Genomic DNA, 21,311 nt, shown 5'->3' with positions numbered 1-21,311 from the left:
ATAGTTTATTTGTACAATTTCTTACTTCTGTCCTGTTGACTTCCTTAAATTCACATATATCGCCATGCCAGGGCTCAGCACATTGGCATGTATAGCTTTCAAATCCATTGATGCACACACCATCATGTAGGCATGGGGATGAAGAGCAATGGTCTATTCCTAAAATATCACAACGCTATATAGTAATGAGTATAAATAAATTAATTTTACTTGACTGCACAGGGTTTAACCGGTTGGCTTATGTAAGACCAGTCCATCTATAGACAGGTTTGTCGGGATAAACTTGTCAATGAAATGACCAATTATTCGTCCTGTACACTCAGTTCATTTGTATATCCAGTTGTTTAAACTGATAGGTGATTATAAATTAATCATAATTATAACGGTCATCATCCTTATCACATCAAACATGTAATAAAAAATATATCTTAACTAAAATTACTTGTTAGATTACTTGAAATGCTATAGTTTTCCAACCTCCTGGCAAATTAAGCATTAACACATTTTATTGTTATATTTGGATTTTAATTTTCTTCAACCGTGCCATTGTTTTGTTCTCCCTCTTGTTTTGTTTTTTTCTGTTTACATGTGTACTGAGACGCTTGTTTCACATCCTAGTTTATAAGCTAGGTGACTTTGGAGTTATTATCCCCATTTTCATTTAATTATTTATCGACGTCGAAGTGCTGGTCACTTTGGTCTGTTCATAAGGAATTCTTCCAAATTAAACCGTTCAGTAACTTTTTTCACAGTTGCCTCCCTTGGAATTTGTAGTACATTGACAGTTAATCTTAATCGATATGTAATTGTCTCCAGTCTTTAAATTTTGACAGTTACACTGTTTTTTTCCCTTGGAACCATTAGAACATTGACAGTGACACTATAAAAAGAAGACTAACTTGTTTCAGAGAATTCTTCCAATTTTACAGTTTTACTTACTTGTTTCACAATTTTCTCCCTTCGAATCATTAGTACATTGACATTTGTACCCGTCAGCCAAGTCTATACAAGTACCATTGTGTTTACAATGATTACTGATGCATTCGTCAATATCTTTTTAAAATATAAGAAATCAATATTTATGTATGACAAGTGAATTTAAAAAAAAAAAAAAATGGATTTAACCAAAATACGAAATAAGACTTGATAAGATATGAAATGCACTACAGTCTATGGTTTGAGTGAATGTTGTAGCCTTTTTAAAGTTTAACCAACGACATTTGTATTTACTTGTTCCAAGTCAGGGGCATGTTTGTGAAGTTCATATATATTTTTTTATTATCATTTAATTTATCTATATAGATTATACTGTTGGTTTTCCTGTTTTCTTGTGTTTTTTGTTGTCTTTTTGTTGCCCTTTATGGCTTACTGTTCGGTGTGAGCCAAAGCTCTGGTTTGAAGGCTATTTATACATTGGCACGTGAACCACATCATCGTATTTATTTTGATATCAATCTAGATAGTTAAAAGAGACAAACAAAACTTGTTTCGAGATAATCAAAATGATTGTAAACGGCGTCTTTATTCATAAAGTCATTGTTATACCTGTTCGATGATAATGGACTCCTCTAAAACCTTGTAGACATTGACATGTCCAGGAATCTATACCATCAACACATGTTCCGTTGTATTATTGTACATACCTGTTAGACAATGGACTCCTCTAAATCCCTGTAAACATTGACATGTTCAGAAATATTTACCATCAACACAAGTTCCGTTGTAACATTTTACATACCTGTTAGACAATGGACTCCTCCAAAACCTTGTAGACATTGACATGTCCAGTAATCTATACCGTCAACACATGTTCCGTTGTTATAACAAGGGATGTTGTAGCATTCATCTATGTCTAAATCATTGGAAAGACATGATATTATTGGACGGTTAAAGAAACAAATAAATAATGCAAAGTATTTAGTGTGAACAAATAAAACAAAGTAAACATCGAATGCTCATTATTAAAAATTATATGTTGAATAGAAATGAAAATTTATCTTCACTAAAGACCAAGCGATATTAATCGGTCGTCTAGTGGCCTTATGAAAGTATCGAAATTAAAAAAAAGCTTTATTCTACGGATCAAACAGTTAGATATTACCCCCTTAACGGGAAGGATTGTGCCTGATGTTCATATGATGAAATCATAATCTTTCAGTCAGTTTTATTGAAGTCTGGAGCTGGCATGTCAGTTAAATGCTAGTACTCTGTTGTTATTTATGTATTATTGTCATTTTGTTTATTTTCTTTGGTTACATCTTCTGACATCAGACTAAGACTTCTCTGGAACTGAATTTTAATGTGCGTATTGTTATGCGTTTACTTTTCTACATTGGCTAGAGGTATAGTGAGGGTTGAGATCTCACAAACATGTTTAACCCCGCCGAATTTTTGCGCCTGTCTCAAGTCAGGAGCCTCTGGCCTTTGGTAGTCTTGTATCATTTTAATGTTGGTTTCTTGTGTACAATTTGGAAATTAGTATTGCGTTCATTATCACTGAACTAGTATATATTTCTTTGGGGGCCAGCTGAAGGACGCCTCCGGGTGCAGGAATTTCTCGCGTGATTCTGTTTTTATCCCCAACCTCTATCAGATAGTTACAATATATATTAAGTTCATATTCAGAGTTATAATTGTAAAATTATAGAGAATTAATGTATTTAATGATAAACATTGTATAAATGACAAATAATATATAAACTAACAAAATTATAAAAATACTACCTGAAGATACCCTAGTCTTAAGGTATTAACAAACAGGGATGTTTACTGAAATAGCTGTACCAGTGAAGAAATCTGTTAACAGCATGTGATATATTGTTGTTGAATAAAAAAAAAAAGGAATTTCTCGCTACGTTGAAGACCTGTTGGTGACTTTCTGCTGTTGTTTTTTTCTTTCATCGGGTTGTTGTCTCTTTGACACATTCCCTATTTCCATTCTCAATTTTAGATGATACAAAATATCGAAGCACATCAAAAAAAATTCAAAACCAATTCTTCAGAGAACAATTGAAGGTCTTTCCACCTCGATAATTAGAATGAAATTTAGAAAAAGATGTTAGAAAGGGTCACTCCTTGTTGATGTGATTTGGTACCTCAACTGATATAGAAAAATAAGATAAATAGGTATATGCAGAAGATTTAATTGTTTTATAATGAACAAAAACAAATTTAAAGCAAAGGTCAAAATCTAGAACGTCAAGTTGACCTTTGGCCTTGACGTCAATTTCAAGGTCATAGGTCCGTGATCTCAAATCAAAAGACCTCAGGTCAATCACTTGAATGGTTGCAGAGAAAAATCGATTTCAAATACCAAAGGGGAGAACACTCTTAAAAGGGTTGACCAAAACACTTCGACTTAAATGGGTTGAAGTTGCCCCTTGTTGTAAACAGTAATTTGACAAACACATCGTATCATTAACTGTTACAGTTTCTTTTGAATAACGATAACAAGCAAAACTCAAAATTTATATAATGACCTTGACCTTTGACCTTGCCCTCAAATTCAAGGTCAAAGGTCAGTGAACTCAAATAAGAAGGTCCGAGGTCAATCACTTGTATGGTTGTAGAGAAATACGGATTTCAAAAACAAAAGGGGAGAAAACTCATAAAAGGGTTTACCAAAACACTTCGACTTTAATGGGTCGAAGTTGTCCCTTGTTGTAAACAGTAATTTGGCAAACACATCGTATCATTAACTGTTACAGTTTCTTTTGAATAACGATAACAAGCAAAATTAAAATTTATAACATAACCGTGACCTTTGACCTTGACCTCAATGTCAAGGTCATATGTCAGTGAACTCAAATTAGAAGGTCCGAGGTCAATCACTTGTATGGTTGTGGAGAAATAATGATTTCAAATACATAAGGGGAGAAAACTCCTATAAGGGTGAACCAAAACACTTCGACTGAATAATTTGAAGTTGCGCCTTATTGTAAACAGTGATTTTGCAAACATATCATATCATTAAATGTTACAGTTTCTTTTGAATAATGATAACAAGCAAAATTCAAAATTTAAAACATGACCTTGACCTTTGACCTTGATCTCAATTTCCTTTATATGGACCAAGGACTTCATATCAAAAGACTGTAGGCCTCTACAACTTATACTGTATGAATTAACCCAACATATCGTTTATTTTTAATTTTCAAAAGGAAATAACTCCTATAAGATGTCTTCTGATCACCTCAGTCAAAGTAAAACAAATCATTCTTAAGAGTAGACGAACAATTTGGTGAAAACAGTTTGTAAAAATTTTATACGGTTCTAGAGATATAGCGATAACAAGAAAAAGGGGACGTGATGAGATATCTCCTATAAGAATAAGTGTTCGGTCACACAGGGTGAGTTTTGAAACCTCCATTACTGAACAAAATCGTTGGCCAAACATCCATTCGATATGTTGTAAAACAAAAAAGCATCTCAGACGACAGAAGAAAAAAAAAATAATCAGAAGAAAAACAAAAGGTCTTTCCACGAAAAGTGGAAAGACCTAAATAGCCTGGTAGTGTAAAGTCGTACCTATTTGACAGTGAGTCCCATTGTACCCTTTAATACAAGTACATGTATACCCATCCACTAGATCTGTACATGTAGCACCATTCATACAGGGGTAACTCCTGCATTCGTCTATGTCTAAATGAATTATACAGTTATTAAGATTAGGTTGAAAATGAATTGAGAGAATAAACAAATCTACTATCAATTAATAAGTAATATGTAGTCGCAGAATATTATGAAAAACCCTCAATAATGTGTAAACGCTTTTTACCACTGCTCCATGTTAGGAGAAGGGCTGAGCGCCAACAAACATATTTATTTCCGCTATACTCTTAATATGCCTGTCCAAAGTCGACAGCCTGTAGAAGTTTAGTGGTTGTAGTTGGGTCATGTATGTTATATTTTGTTTGGTAAAATGTTTCGTTCTGAATTAAGGTGGTAATATTTTCGATTGAGTTTTGTCATTTATATTTTTATGTATAAAATACAATACAGTACAAGCTTTTCTCATTGCTAGAGGCCGCATGATTGCCTAGAACTGCTTGAATTCACTTTATTTGAACTCGGTTGGTAGTTGTTTCCTTAGCAATCTTACCACATCTTCTTATTTTGAAATCATTTTCTAATTGATATCATATACTTTCACTTGTTAAAACTATGTATAGGTTTAAAATTTTGTTTTGTATCATTCATCTAATAAAAGTTGGACATTTGTCGCTGAATTAACCGTATCATGTTAAGAATCCATTTTAAATTATCTGTATGCTGAACTAGATTTTTGTTTATCAATATAAACTGGTTATAGTCCAATTTGTACCCAGCATATATGAGCATCTATGGAAAATTTTATTGTTATAGACATCAAATAGAAAATGCAATAAACAAATTACTCACTTCACAAAAAGTAAGATTTGGGCTCTTGTGTAATTTTATAATGGAGATGAAACAATAAACACATTGTTTTGGTGACTTTATATACCACATTTCAAGAATACAATTGCTAGAAATGAGAAAACAATAAAGCATAATTACTTGTTTCACAGTTTAAACCATTGAAACCAGATGAACAGTGACAGCGGTAGTTATTAATAAGGTCAAGGCATGCACCGCCATGTTGACATGGAGTTGAAGCACATTCATTGATATCTATCAAAAGAAAAATATCAGTTTGAGTATGAGTATATTTTTATGTGAAGGATAAAATATAGATATAGACAATTTTAACTTATGCGTGATATAGTTACATCGCATATCTTAAAAAGTACCAAAAAATAATTTTGAAATAATTGAACAATTACTTGAAAGGTATTAGAATGTAGTCGAAGTACTATAAAATAAAAGTATAAATGATAGTAGGAATTATGAGATCTCTCATGATTCGAATGATATCACTTTGGATTTGAAGCCTTGTGATATCCCTTTATGAAATAAAAAGTAACTTCAAGTATTCAAATTCTAACTGAAATACATTGTTATCTAGCTAAAACATAGTACCTGTTTCGCACACATTTCCAGTATACCCATGCACACAAGTACAAATAAAATCTGACGTATATCCAACTCTTTTACAGGTAGATTCGTGCTGACATGGGCTTCTATCACATGGATCTATATCTGCAAGAACAATGTTTGTCATTTGTGAAATGAGTAAAAAAACTGTTGCAAGAAAACACATTTACTAAAAAATTGCATATAGAAAGAACAAATGACAACCCTATCAAATGTGACTTAATGAAATTAGCATATTCATACATAATCCATTTAATTTATTTTGGATAGTTAAATACAGTTTAACTTATTGAATTAAAATATCACAAAATCACTCAGAAAACTATAACAAAATACATCGGGAGCATCGAAATGATATCACAAGAAGAGAATATAGAAATAAGAAGTATGATTGCCAATGGATAACAGAAACAGGAAAACATACCGTGAAATCTATATAAAAGCCAGAAACACTAGGATTAGTGTTAGATTACATATGTATACTTTATGTTTTGATAAGAGCTCCAACAATGAGTTAAACCCATGACTTTGAATAAGTTATATGAGGTCTCGGGATGATAAAATACAAAACTTTAAAACAACGGAAGTATACTCAAACAGTTAGCATAACAGACATATTGCAAACATTTGATCCATCAGAAACAAGTACAGCCCGTAACAGAGAAGTGATCGAATTCGCGTTTCTTTACCGTCAGAATAAGTTACGTTATCGATAAACTTATTTCAGAAGTGACATAATTTAATTTTCTTCATCGACAATATATTTCATGTCCAACGTGTAAGTTTTCATTGTTTAAGTCGAAGTTTTTTTACACAGTAAAACAATTTTTCATTGGTCATGGCTTTATCGGGGTTGCATCCATCGTTTCTACAATAAACATGACCTCATCGATTTGCTCAATGGAGTTATGATATACTTCTTGCACTTTGAATATTTATGGGATTCAACACTAATAGTTTTTCTTTCGTCTGACACAGAATACCCCATATCTTTTCTTTTTCATACCTATCTGTTTATTATGTCCCCGGGATTATGTCAATCATACATTGTTGCAATACCGACATGCTTGTACTTTGTCACAAAAAAAACTGAAATACATTTCCTTTAAATCGAAGTAAAAAATACAAATGTACCCTTTAACATTTGAAATGTTGAAGACAAAACTGCTCTATATCTTAAGTTATTGACGAATATTTGAAATTTTAACCTCTATAAGATGTGATGTACGGCATTTCATTTTCTTCGACAGAGAAGAAATATTCATAATTCTCAGAAAGTTTTCGTAAGTATTGTTAGATACCACTAATCGTTCCAACAATCAAGACAACAGAGACTAACAGGGAAAAAATATGAAAATGAAAAGAGATGACTTAAGTGTTAACATGTTCAGGGAAACGGCACTCAATTTACAAAAATATAATTGATGTTTTAAGGAACTGTAGAGGTCTCCACAGGTTTTCAACAAGGGTAGAATTCAAAACCTTGAATATGAAAGCCTCGAATCCATGATGATGTCTGTGCGGTTGTTATATCTACAAAATCCAATCATGTACACGACATATAATACATGTATATTCATACATGTATATTTATATATTGGGAATTTATTTTTGTTTCCAAACAGAATTATAAGGTTATGTATAAGTGCATCTGTTCACTGCACAATTGTAAATTGTCTTCCTAAAGACCAGCAAAGATAAATGGCACAAGTTCACGTAGTCATAAAAAAAGTCGTATAATTTACGTTATCGAACAAAAAATCAGAAATACGGAATATTATATATGTGAATGGTTAGGAAATCCGTTCCCCTACATGTTTTAAAATCAAAGAAAAATGTTTTCCCTAATACAAACGTTTTAAGAACCAGCTTTGTGTAACCTATAGACAAATTCGACTGTTTATAAGGAAGTTAATATGTTTACTCTGATTTGAAATTATCTTTTAGAGCTTTTTTTAGTAATTGAGAACCTATGTTGTTTATGTGTAATAGGTGAAATGTTGCATGATCCCTCAAAATGACAGCAAGCGCAGTTTTCCGGACGATTTTCATTTGTACACTGCTAAAAATTGTCAGGTCCTGGCCATGGTATAGTTTGGAGAATTTTTTTTACTGATTTTTACTAAAAAAAATATTCTCTGTGTGTGCCATTGCAAGATATAGTTTTGCTAGTTATTTTGTCATATTAAAAAAATTCTCAACAAAATTTTCCCGTTTAAAATGTACTAGAAAAAAATTTGGCATGTGAAACGGACGAAGACATATTCTAACAGAAGTACAAATACCAGTCCTCCTTTTTGTGTATACATATAAGAACACATTTCAAAGTTATTGATTGAATTCAAATCCATCACAAATACGGTACACATTGTAGTCTGAAAAAATAAAGGACTTCATTCCTATCAAACTCCTTTTTAGTTGTTTACCAGTATATTTCTTTTAGTTTTGGGTAAAATTGTAAGGAAATAATACTATCAGGACGTCCTTCCATAAATCTTTTTTCTGTGAAATAACTACTTTTTGCCCAATCGAAATGGTGCATGGACATATTTTGTTTCATATTATTAGAATTATTTTCAATATTACCGGTATTAAACTTGATTATAGACACATGAAAGTTTGTCAGCATCGTCAATCTTTTTAACGTTAAAGTACCAATAGTTCGGTAACTACTCAATTAAGTTTGTCGATAACGTAGCTAATTTTGACGGTAAAGAAACACCAATTCGATCACTTCTCTGTTACGGGCTGTAGATACTGATGTAAAACAACAAGAAAATAGTAAAGAATGACAAAGTACCATTTTTAGACTACTCCCAGTTTCTAGAACTCGTTAAACCTATCAATGCATGTTTATTTTGTAGAATACACCAACAATATACCATCAACTGATTCAAAGTCGTCACATGATCTGGTGGGTAGCTCAGAAATCATTTTTGACTGTTTGTTTTAGTTTTTCGACATATTAGGATTGCGAATGAAATAAATCGTTGAAATAACAAAAAAAAAAGACCCCAGTAATTAATAAAATTCTTACCCCATGCCATAACATTTATACATCTTGTGTCACTTAGTTTCCTGTAAAAAACAAGGAGAACTTCGTTTCTTATAATAATTACTTCCATCGTTTATCAATATGATATTGAATAATAAAATTATATTACCTGGAATCTATATTTTAAGCAAATGCATAAAAAACCCAACAATTTGCAATAATTGGGAAAATGTTACTAATATTGAAAGCGCTTGATATTGCTTTTCATTTTATTACCATGAATGCTTTATGCTATACAACTATCGATATTCAATTTGCAATTGTTTGTACCATTAGCAAAAATCTACCGTTTTACACTTTTATAAATACATATATATATTTACTGTTGACTATTCTAAACTTATCATAGAAATCATTATTAAACACTAATACACTAGGCGCGCTTTTCGTCAACAAAAGACTCTAATCAAATATGTAAAAACACAAAAACTATGTTTTGAAACAGATAATCTATAGGTTTCAGCATGTCAATAATAATTATTGTCGAAACAAAAGTACTGAATACTGGGATGGTGATATCCTCGACGAGAAACCTCCACCAATGTTGTCATCCTACCACCTCGATTGATTTAGAGTTCTCTCTCTGCGAGTGATAATGTAGGTATCGCTGTTGAATATTAACATAACGACTTGATGAAGCGGCTTAACACCCACCCAGTGGTTGTAGATTAACTCATCATGGATACCAGGATTTAATTATCTAATTTTATGGTCACTTTTGTTCATTTAGCTCTTCACAAATTTCGGTACTCACACAACCCTGGCTTTTTTATACTATGATTTTGACATTTCCTGATGAAAAAGCGCATGAGACGCATAACCTGTAAAGAGGGTTATTATTGAAATAGCACTCGGCCAATACCGTAGATCCTCAATGCTCTTCAATTTGTACTTGTTTGGCTTTTGAAATATTTTGATATGTGCGTCACTGATGAGTCTAATTTAAACTAAACGCGCATCTGGCGTACAAAATTATAATCCTGGTACCTTTGATAACTATTAAGAATTATTATGAAAACTAAAAAGCTAAAAAAAAGTAATCCTGCAAGCAAAATTGTATCAATATGGATTACACTGATTGAAAGATCTCTTTTGAACAAATGTTTCGGTAATTTAATGTCCACTCCATTCAATTATTCAACTTTTAACTTTGAGCGTTTGAGATAAAGGTATATCCAGAAGTGCCCTTGAGGCGCATAACATTTCAAATGTTTCAGTTTGTTTTGCAATCTGAGATTCAATATAATTTTCTATCATTTGAAAGACCTTTTATTGATAATGTAAGAATTATAAGTTAACTGTTTACAAATTTTCGTTTTGAAATGATAAGTTTTTTTTCTAACTCAGGAATAGATTCCCTAAAATGTATTTGGCAAACTTTTAGGAATGTTTGGTTCTCAATGCTGTTCAATTTCGCAATTAATTTGGCTTTTTAACATGTTTTGATTCGAGTATCACTGATGAGTCTTTTGCAGACGAAAGCCCATCTGGCGCAAATATAAAGTTTCAATCCTTGTATCTTTGATGAGCTTATTCACAACAGTGTTCAACTATCAAAAACTGGAATACACTTTAACATTTTGTTCTCTTAATATTTCTATGATCAACTTCGCACTCTTGAGTTTTAGGGTGCCATTATAGAGCAACCATTTAACTTCAATGGGAAAGGGGAGTGATCGGTAAGCATTTTTTGTTTGAGTCAGAAATTTTATTTTTTAAATTTAACGGTATAAAGTCTTGGGAAAATCTAGATTAAGAATATGTTTTGTCGTCTGCTTGACAACAATAGTTTTTTCATTATATGGTTGGAACAGATTTTATTTTGGGAAAAACCATAACCTCCCTTTTTTGAATATACAAAGTTGTTCCTTTAGGGAGATCACTCAGTATGTTTATTGAGGCAATAGTAGTTTATCACTATTCAAGAGTAATATTTCGATCAAGTAGAAAAAATCGGATATTCTAAAAACATTTCATTGTTGCAATTAATTGATAAACATAACAAATATTTTCGTACTCCATGAAAGAGGTCACAGATCCTGCTCCCCATGTTGCCACCGTTGTGTTGCTTATGCTTTTAAAAAAACGCTTAAAAGGTTAATTGGGTAGGTCACATTCGTTAAAATGGAACGGGATTTCAGTTACGACAAAAAGAAACATATCCGATATCATCTGGGAAATTCCATAACGGTTAACCAACTTGTGATGTCGTCCGTAAATTTTACGATGTGATGATTTCTACTTCACCATTTGGAACTATTGGTTTAATAGCTTCCTTGTGAGAAGCAACCGTCTATCATGGAAATCATAACAGGAAATACATGCCCATGAATATCGTATCAATTGAGAGATATAGACTCCGTATGCAGGCGCTGCTGGATTGTTACTACAAAGAAATGAAAAGTTAACAACTGGGAAGCTGAAATCATCTCTTTTGTCATAAGGATCTCAAAGTTATAAGTTAGAAACTTCGTTTGTTTAGGTTGAATACCCTGTGCACTCTCGGTTTTTGTCTGTATTTTGTTTTGATTGACAAATAGAACAGAGATAAAGGAGTTACACTCTTATAGAAGGTAGAAAACAATATATATCTGATGGCGGACTGTTACCCTCCAGATTTACCACAAGCCCCAGAAAACGTCATTTAAAAAAGAATAACTTAATGTCTTTATAATTTAGTTTAGTAGAGTGTATACATATATATTTCTTTCACTCACCGAAACTGATCTTCTGCAGACGCGCACATAATGTGGGTTCCTTGATCTGATTGTTGTGGTCTCCATGTAACTTCAACTAACCATGTATTTGGTCTTCCTTGATCATCGGGCTTTATATTGGACTTTAAAAGATCTCTTGGACCATCAACGTCTATGGCCAATAAACTAGGAAATATTTGTAAAGTTCAACTCCAAAAAAATCGTATCACACAATTTACTTGTAGAATTAAACAACCATTTAATAATAATTGTTTCGATGACAGTGTCTTTTGAAATACTACTTAAAACATTGTTTTATCAAAGATTTGAAATTAAAACAAAGACTTTTAACTTTTACAGGTCATTAAACCCGCATAACGTATTTTATTTTATATTGTAGGCCTGAAGCCAGTACTCATATCATATAATGCAAATATAAATCAAAGAAAAGAAAAGATCGTTTATACTTAAAGTCAATTTTTGCATCAGAAAAAACGTTTTTCTTGGTCGAAGTATCTATTATTACTTAATTCGTTAGAATGTTTTTGCCTGAAATAATTGCCGATAGCTACATAAAAGTAAAAAACCAAACATACTGAACACCCAGGAAAATTAAAAAAAACCGGAAAGTCCATAATCAAATGGCAAAATCAAAAGCTCAAACACATAAAACGAATGGATAACAACTGTCATATTCTTGACTTTGTACAGATATTTTCTTATGCCGAAAATGGTGGATGGAACCTGGTTTTATAGAGCTAAACCTTGCCCTTGTACGACAATCTCATTATATTCCATTATATTGAAACGATGCATAAAACTATAGGTTAACATGCCACGAAATGGGGAACAGCAGCAACACTAACCCCACACATAACTGGGGGTGATTTTAGCTGATCCGGAGGGGAGAGCACATCCTGCTTCACATGTGGCATTCGTCGTGTTGCTCATTATTTTTCAAAGCCGGTAAGTAGTCCAATTCGGTAGGCCACACGAGATGAAAAAGGTAATGGGGCTGTAGCCATGACACAACGAACATATCCCACAGTATCTGTTCAACGGACATTCCATAACGGTCAACCAACTCGTGATGGTATCCGTAAAACTTACTAAGTGATGATTTAAACCTCATCATTTGGAAATATTGGTTTCAAAAATGAAAAGGTCACAATTTGGAAGCTGAAATTATCTCTTTTGTAGAAATTTTTTGTTTTCAACCGACCCTTGTAGTCCAATTTCTAGATAAAATCATACTCAAAAGATCAAAAGTTAAATAACCAAATCGTTTAGCCATACAGTATTGGAAAATTGAACAGAACATCCTTTAATTTTCTATGGACATTTCTTCACATTACAGTATGCAACTAATAAAAATACAGTTAATAAAAATATACAACGGAAAAGTGCACTTGTGATTTCATTAAATTTGTCATCACTAGAAAAGTATCTTACCTAGTTTTAGATTGCACATAAAACTTGACATTCAATGTGTGCGTTGCTTTTAAAACTTTCACTATTCCTTCAGATGGCCTTGGAGATACAAAGACGGGTTTGTCATTACATTGACTAGGCGACGCTTCCACACGCACTAAAAACTGTGATAAAAGGAAAACGGTTTCTATAAGTTATAAGCAAACTTAACTATAAATTTTGGAAACGTTAATTTGTCTCACGAATATATTTGTTTTCTATAAGTCGGTATTTTAAAATTCAATTCTTATTTTGCTTACTTTTATATTATTGTGCAAACCATTACTAATATATCGACTCAGTTTTCCAACGGAATGAAAAAGAGGAGGTTTAGGTTTTTGGAAGAAAACAAATAAGAAAAAATATACCGTAGGTTACCCAGCATATTTTTCTTCAGGTAAAAATAATGATTTGGTCTCGCAGTGACATGAGGTGTATCTACATTTTAGTCGTACCAAGTGGTGCGGTTAAGGGATGCATTTTGGTTTGTTTAAGTGCGTTTGTGCTTAGTACAATATCGTCACTCGTTACTGGAAAAACAAAAACTGGGTAAACCTTCCAAACTGCTTTTCAATTGGAGCACCAAAAGTAAGAGATAATTATAATAGATATCTACTCTGGAGTCCTTGTACCGAAAATCCAGTTAAACGAAAGGTATTGTCATATATACTGTAAATAGATGGTAAATAGGGAAGTACCTCAACGATTATTATTCCTAAAACATCTCCTTTATTTGCAGTGTTAATTATTAAACAAATTAAAACCATGTGTTCGATTTGGGTTGATGGTATAATTCGTTAAATGGATTTTTTATTTATTGACTTATGTCTTTTTTCCGTTCATACACACTCAAACTTACCTGCAAAGGTACACTTGTAATGGGAGTGTTAGGTGTATATATTTTCCCGTCTATATTAATTGTCGTTCGAGGATAGTCTTCCATAGTAAGTGCAACAGCATACCAATTGTTAAGCGTATAATTGCTCCCTGGAACTGCAGAGAATTCAATCAAACATTTATTCTGAAGTATAAAAAATGTCAGGAATTAAAATCAAGCGAATCCGTATAAATTATCAAAATCTATTATTTACTTTTAAAAATGGATCTTCTAAAAGTTGAATAACATACAACAAAGACAACCATGATACACATATCGATAATAATGTATATACATCAATGATAAGTAATAAAGATAAATTAAAAAGTAAAATCACAAAAATACTGAACTAAGAGAAAAATCAATTCGTAAAATCCATAATCACATGGCAAAATCAAATAACAAAACATATAAAAAACAAAAGGACAAGAACTGTCATATTCCTGACTTGGTACAGTCATTGTCAAAGGAAAAAAAATGGTTGATTAAACCTGGTTTTATATCGCTGACCATCTCACTTTTATTACAGTCTCATCAAATCCCGTTATATTTACAATGATGCGTTATTTTAACAGACACAATAAATAAAATAGTAAAATATTGTACGACAGTCATCATCGTGTAACAATTGTAAAAGGAACAATTTAACTGAACACAAAAACATCTATTTACAAATACATTCATTGATTTACGTGTCTGACGTCAGAAAATTTATGATGCACTAGATGTTTATGCAGTTTTTGTTCCACTAGGAAAAAAAACTAAATATAAAGGGAACTATCGTCTTACTTCATTTAGAACAGCATTGGGTAACAGTTTAGATATCGAAGCTGCTTCTGTAGAAGTTGACCACCTACACCGGACGGTATCTCCATCCACATCAATGACTGGAATCTGTATTCTAATTTTACAGCCAAACTGAACTCTAAAAATACATTATTCGATAAATAGAGGTTAATACATGGTCGTTTCCATATCAGGTTGGGGGTCTCGGGATGATACTTATTCTGATATTGAAAAGGCCATGAGTTAATCGCTTTATCATATATTTCCGACAATAGTTTTATGTAAGACAAAAAAAAACCACCCCAAATGCAATAACTAAAACAGTCAAAAACTCTATAAAGATGTTAAATTATGAATTAAATTAAATATACTATAATTGTCCAACGGCAGCATCATTACCTCCATACATATTTATGGTAGCATTTCCTAAAGAGGCATTTTGAAACATCGAAAATTTGGAAGAGTTTTATGATCATTATTACTCCATGTTTGTTGTACTAAGAAATGATTTATCATTGTCAATGCCAATTGTTAGAAAGTACTATCCCCACAAAAGTTCCCGTAAATTTTGACATAAAAAATATCTGATGTCACAATGGAAAAGTAAAAAAAACGATACTGGAAACACCGGAAGTAACTTGCACGATAGGCACTTTTATGGGTTTTGTGCACGAGATGAACCTAATATAGATATAAGTACGGGTGGAAAATTATGGCTTGTGTAATTCTGCTCATTACACATGTGCAAAAGCTATCATAGCAATGCTAAGTATATAATTTACATAAATAAAACATGGCAAAATCCGTATCGCAAGCTGTATCATCACGAGACACCAATATCAGTCCCGAGGGATGTAGGCCGATACGGATTTCGCCATGTATTGATCTGGTCGTCTTATTTTAACAGAATCAAATACTAGTAGTAGATGATATGAAAAAGAACAATCGTGTGATTCTGAGGTGGTGTTCTGGCAGATTCTAGAAATAGATATGTTGGCCCATTTATATATAATTAGATGATAATAAATAATCTTGTCTTATCACACATGAAATATTAATATTCTGATATCTCATACATTTTTTGTATCCAAGAAAGCCCGGAAAGAAGTATTAGCAGTTGTTGTTTTGAGGGATATGCAGTGAGCGCACTTTTCTTTTCATTGACCAATCTTCGTTTGTGATGGTATTATATTTTCATATTTTTAACAAAAATACACGTATACATTTGAGTCTTTATTTTAAGTGCTCTACATTGTATTTGTTTCAATCTGTCTATGTATCCCATAAAAGGTGTTCTGTATCACGAAAGATAAATTTCTTTAAGGGGTTAACAGTTGATCACGCTGAGGGGGGGTAAATAGGGTAAGATTTGGAGTTAATTTGGAGATATCAGAATATGTTTTAACATATTATTGCCCAGGCGGATTGAACATAAATAATATGACCGCCTTTATGTTTGAATTTTCATCAAACTTGCTCATCCTCCTAGCCTCCCTCAAAACTGAATAGCCTTCGCTAACAGACTGCAGCTAAGCCCTCTTGCTGACGCTTCTTTAATATGATTTCGCTTCGTCCCATGCATGAAAAGACAGTAACTGGGCGCCATATGTCAAAATAAGACATCGTTCGATTTATGACGTCACGCCTTGACGTTGAAAACCCAGCGAAGCCTCCGAATAAAATACCTTTTTTTTTATTTGAGTGAGATGCGGTAATGAATAAGTTTTGACATACATTTCAACTGAGGAGTTCCAGAACAATTTCAAGATTTTCTAAAATGGCGTTATACGTGGTATGCAAAAGGGGTTTAGCTATGCGAAACAGGGTAAATGATTTGTTTGGAAACTTTTTGGGAGATCTATCATTGCGGTCTAATCCAGTTTCGGATTAAGATGGGGGAGAGGGAGACCCAGCGGGCACATCAACGTTGCTTCAACGTTGAAACAACGTCATGCTGAAACGTTGAATCAACGTTGAATAATAGGTTGAAAATGAAAGGTCATTTCAACTTTGAAAATACAACGTTGCATCAACGTTTAGATATCAACGTTGAAAACTCATAGTTGATACAACGTTAAGAATGTTGATAATTAGTTTCTTTATAATGTTTGTGCTATTTTCAAATTTCTTGATCAGTGTGAAAAATATATTTAGTGAAGTATCTATTCTCTGCAAATAATTGGATAGAATTTATCATTACATCAAAATTTCTTGGTTTCTTATGAATTTTCCTAATGTGACAAGATGAACAAATGTGACCATGCCTGATGACCTCAAATGAGTAAAAAGTGTGTAGTCTTCACAATTTAAGTTAAAATATACTTTTATTCAAAAGCTAAAAACACATTAAGAAATACAATGGCATCCCTTAGCGAAGAAACTACTGGGTGATTGTCTCTCTAACTTACGGTTATGCCCGTTTAATGTTTTCACTGATGATGTCAAATCGTTTAGTTGATGTTCAAATGAAATTTATTTTATATCACTATTTCACTTAAAAAGATATGGATATCCAAATTTGAAAGCAGCCAAACTTTATAGATTTACCTTATTTATTCCAATATTATCCGTTAATTCCTTTCGACTATAAATACGTCCAAGATGGGAAATGCATAGACTTAAGGTGTCATACCACCAATTACTCCCTCAAATTTAGAACGTATGTGAAAGTAGGCCTACTCGGACAAAAAATAGTGCATTTGATGTCCTTTTTTACTTAAACTAACCGACAAATTGGCAGAAATGAAACTTTTGGTGAAAGAGGAATATATTATGACCATTTTGAGCTAAAATTTACTTGTTTATGAGTTTGCATTCAAAATTGAGGATTAATGCACTCCATAGTATACTAATTTAAGATTTCCAGAAGTTTTTATGAAGTTAAACTTAAGGTAAAGTATTTAGAAAGCTGTGAAAAATGTAAAATTTGGTTGAACAGATAGGGACTTTAAATTGGTGGTATGACACCTTTAAGACAAGCTGTAAATATCTTTATCATTATTTGCATATCTGCGTAATCTAAATAATGTAAGACACATTTCTCCATAAAAGGGGAGTGGTTTTCAGTGTTTGCTTTACAGTAAAAATTTCATCCAAAATTTTATTGTATGAATTTTAAAGTGTAAATCATTGCATGATACTCCGTCCAAGATAGGACTTATTTGATCTTTTATCAAGATTTGCCATACATTTTTTTAAGATAAAAGTAATACTGTTAATTTTTTACCTGTAAATTGCTCTGCTAAATGTACTCGGACTGTAGTTTGGGTTATGTGTATCTGAACGATTGTTTAAATCAACAATCGTCTGAATATTCCAGCTTCCACCACTTCCGTATCCTAATGATATCCAAGCCGCACCGGTAAATCTTTATAAAAGAAAAGTATCTCAATTTAATTATCCAGTACTTTTTGAGCGTACCCTTTATTATTTTTATCGTAAATTTTTATTTCTTATACATTTGGAAAACAAAAATTACAATGAATTAAAACATTTACCTGACTCTATAAGGTCCTTTGTTTGGAAAATTATAAATAGAAGTTGCTTCTCCTCGTTGCCAATTCTCTGCGGAATTGTTGGCCACTACACTGTAATTCCCAGACCCAATAGTTAATGTGGTATTATCCTTCAGGTTAACTGCCTTCCAGTTTGCACCACTCCCTTGGCCATGCGCCCAACTAAGTGAGTATTTAAACTCAACCTGATGAGGAATATCATGAAAAAATTAAAAGTACACATTGTAACTGTAGTACGTCAAAGCATGTTATAAATTAAAAGATAACGTGTGTTTTAGATTTTAATGTGAATATTTGGCTTACAGAATGTTAAGTGCCAGTATTTAGATAACAAAAGTCGTTAAGTTTTCAGTTTGCTAAACAATGTAGTTTCTATAAGTAACAAATTTTATAAAAGAATTACACGTACATAAAGCCATGGAACCTGCTCTTGTACTTGGTTCTATTACGTTAATAAAGCAGTTTGACCTATACATGGCCCTTGTTTTGCATTAGTATATTTTATTTACTAACTAGGGTTACGCGATATGAAATATTCATTTCTAGTATTTGAATTTGCTGAAAGCTATAGATATTCTCGTTTTCCATCGATGAAGCTTTATTAAAAAGCACTTGTTACACATATTATGATGCTGTAAAGGATGCAGTAACTTGTAAAATTACAATCAGGTTAATCATCAGACAAATGGTAAATAATTACATTTTGATCGCAAACGCATAGTGTCGCCACCCACATGAAAATCAAATTGACCCAATATCTCTTTGACAAAGAAATGAATTTGACCAACTGCTCATGTTTGGCATAAATCTAAATAGTGAGTTTTATCCGAATGAAAGGGTGGTTAAAAAAATTAACTCTACGTTTGTTCAAAATGTAAGCATAGAATATAAAAGTATAGTTCGATTTTACCTGAAATAGCTAAAATGAAATCACTCCAGTCCAAAATTAATCCACATATAATTTTGAACAAATTGTTTGATAAGAATCACAAGTTAACACATCAAATACTGATGATAAAAGGAAGTGATCACAATGCACTTACACGTGAACTCGTGCTGACCCGCAATGCCATTGACCAATTAGAAAGATGATATCCGGTCATGCATTGGACATAAAAGAAATTTCTCTGCACGTGAAAACAAGTTATCTAATTTCAACAATTTATCGTTTAATTAAGTAGAACACTCTGACCCCTAGACTAGAGACATTATACATTTACAGTAATAAAAGCTCACTCTTTTATTTAAGTCGGTTAGTAATAACCAATTACACAGAATTATCTTCTCTGCTGTCTTAAATTATTTTATTCCGCTTAATTTTCAATTAGCAAATAAAACTGGTTATACAGTTATATTGATTCTTTCACTGACAAACTAATAATGGTTCGTGCTTTGCCTTTTTATTTTTTATTTCATGGGTAGATGTGTTAACTTTTCCATATATCTTTATCTATGCATCCTATTTTATTTGAATTAATTGGTTATTATAGATATGACGTTTGACCGTAAAAGACCGCGTTATACTTAATTACCTTGTTGCCATCACCCAAGTATTTCCAACTAACCGTACCACCCCGAAAATGAGATCCATATACAACCAGTATAGAGATCTGTACTAGAAAAACTACTGCAATATTCATGTTTTGTCAACATCAACAATGGTGAAGATATTTGACATTATTAGTATCTTTTACTTTATACCAGTCCAAGACACGAAATGTCCAATCAGTAGCCAACAAGATAAGCATTGCAGCAATATATCTTACAAAAACTTTTGTCCTCCTTCCTTGTACAGAAGGAAGTTATGTTCGAAGAATTGCAGCTTGACTCATTTAAAGAGCTGTCATTAATGACAAGTAGAGTCAATATATTTCTATTTACCACTTCATCATTGATGTCTCGTTCAGATCAAGAAAGACTTTTATATTTAGATGATTTCTATGGTATCTATTTGTTGAGTATTAATGTGTTTTCTCATATCCAAATTTCTTATTTAGAAATGCGATTCATTCATTTGCGGATGCATTTCATAAACAGAGTATTAATGAAATAATGCCTCTCAAAACAGAATATATATATATAGGTAGGTGTCTTTGAATAAAGTAATTTACACGTCATTATGATATCCTGTAAGTTTTAGTTATCATAATTTATGACTCATATTATTAAACGAAGTGCATATTACTTTGGAACACCTTTTTAAATTTACAATTGTGTCACTTCTCCGAACAAGATTATTTTGAAATCAAGTTTACAATTTTGGAATTGTATTTTTAGAAGATTATTTGATATTGATCGTTATTTACATAAACGGTTCACATCTTTATGCACTTGATGCTCATTTCGATAATAGATATCTGTTAATTTATGAAGCCGAAAATTCGAAAATTCAAAAATATGCTCAACAATTCAACAGTTTATAAACTAAAAAAAGACAAAAGAATAGCCAAAACATGACAATAATTCAGAGCTTTGCACGAGGAACGTCTTTTTACTAAGTTATTTAAATTTTTTTTTTATTTCAACAGCACTTTTTATTAACAAAATATCCGTATGGTGATGAGAGTATTAATGAAATGATGCCTCTCAAAACGGAAAAAATTATCAAAATCCAGGATTTAGTGAGTTGAAATCACACTCTGTTGCCAACCAGTGCAATTCTTACGAATAATATCGACCAATGTTGGGCTGTATAATGTTTTACTTTGACTTTAATTGTTAATTTGCATATCGTATATACTTTCCAATAACTTAGACAAATGAGAAGAAAACACAATATAGACCAGTAGTTGAAGTTTACGAAGTTTCTGGTAAATATTTTTTATGTTGATTTTGTAAGATTAATGCATTTTTATGGGTATTCCGTATCTTAATAAACGTATTTTTAAATTTGAAAC

The 21,311-nt window shown here is 32.1% G+C and overlaps 1 protein-coding gene across 1 annotated transcript; it reads right to left on the bottom strand.

Moving 5' to 3' along the window:
- Positions 1–4,498: 4,498 nt before the first annotated feature.
- On the bottom strand, positions 4,499–20,054 carry LOC134711108 (uncharacterized). Its single transcript, XM_063571552.1, has 11 exons — positions 19,947–20,054; positions 18,397–18,599; positions 18,126–18,266; positions 14,903–15,038; positions 14,096–14,257; positions 13,219–13,361; positions 11,788–11,952; positions 9,053–9,093; positions 6,001–6,120; positions 5,539–5,652; positions 4,499–4,641 (listed from the first exon to the last, which is right to left on the bottom strand). Exons 1-11 carry the CDS (start codon positions 20,052–20,054, stop codon positions 4,499–4,501), a joined length of 1,476 nt encoding a protein of 491 aa, XP_063427622.1.
- Positions 20,055–21,311: the final 1,257 nt, after the last annotated feature.

This window comes from Mytilus trossulus, chromosome 3 (assembly GCF_036588685.1).
Source record: "Mytilus trossulus isolate FHL-02 chromosome 3, PNRI_Mtr1.1.1.hap1, whole genome shotgun sequence".
Taxonomy (NCBI): Eukaryota; Metazoa; Mollusca; class Bivalvia; order Mytilida; family Mytilidae; genus Mytilus; species Mytilus trossulus.
This window is presented reverse-complemented; position numbering and strand designations above follow the sequence as displayed.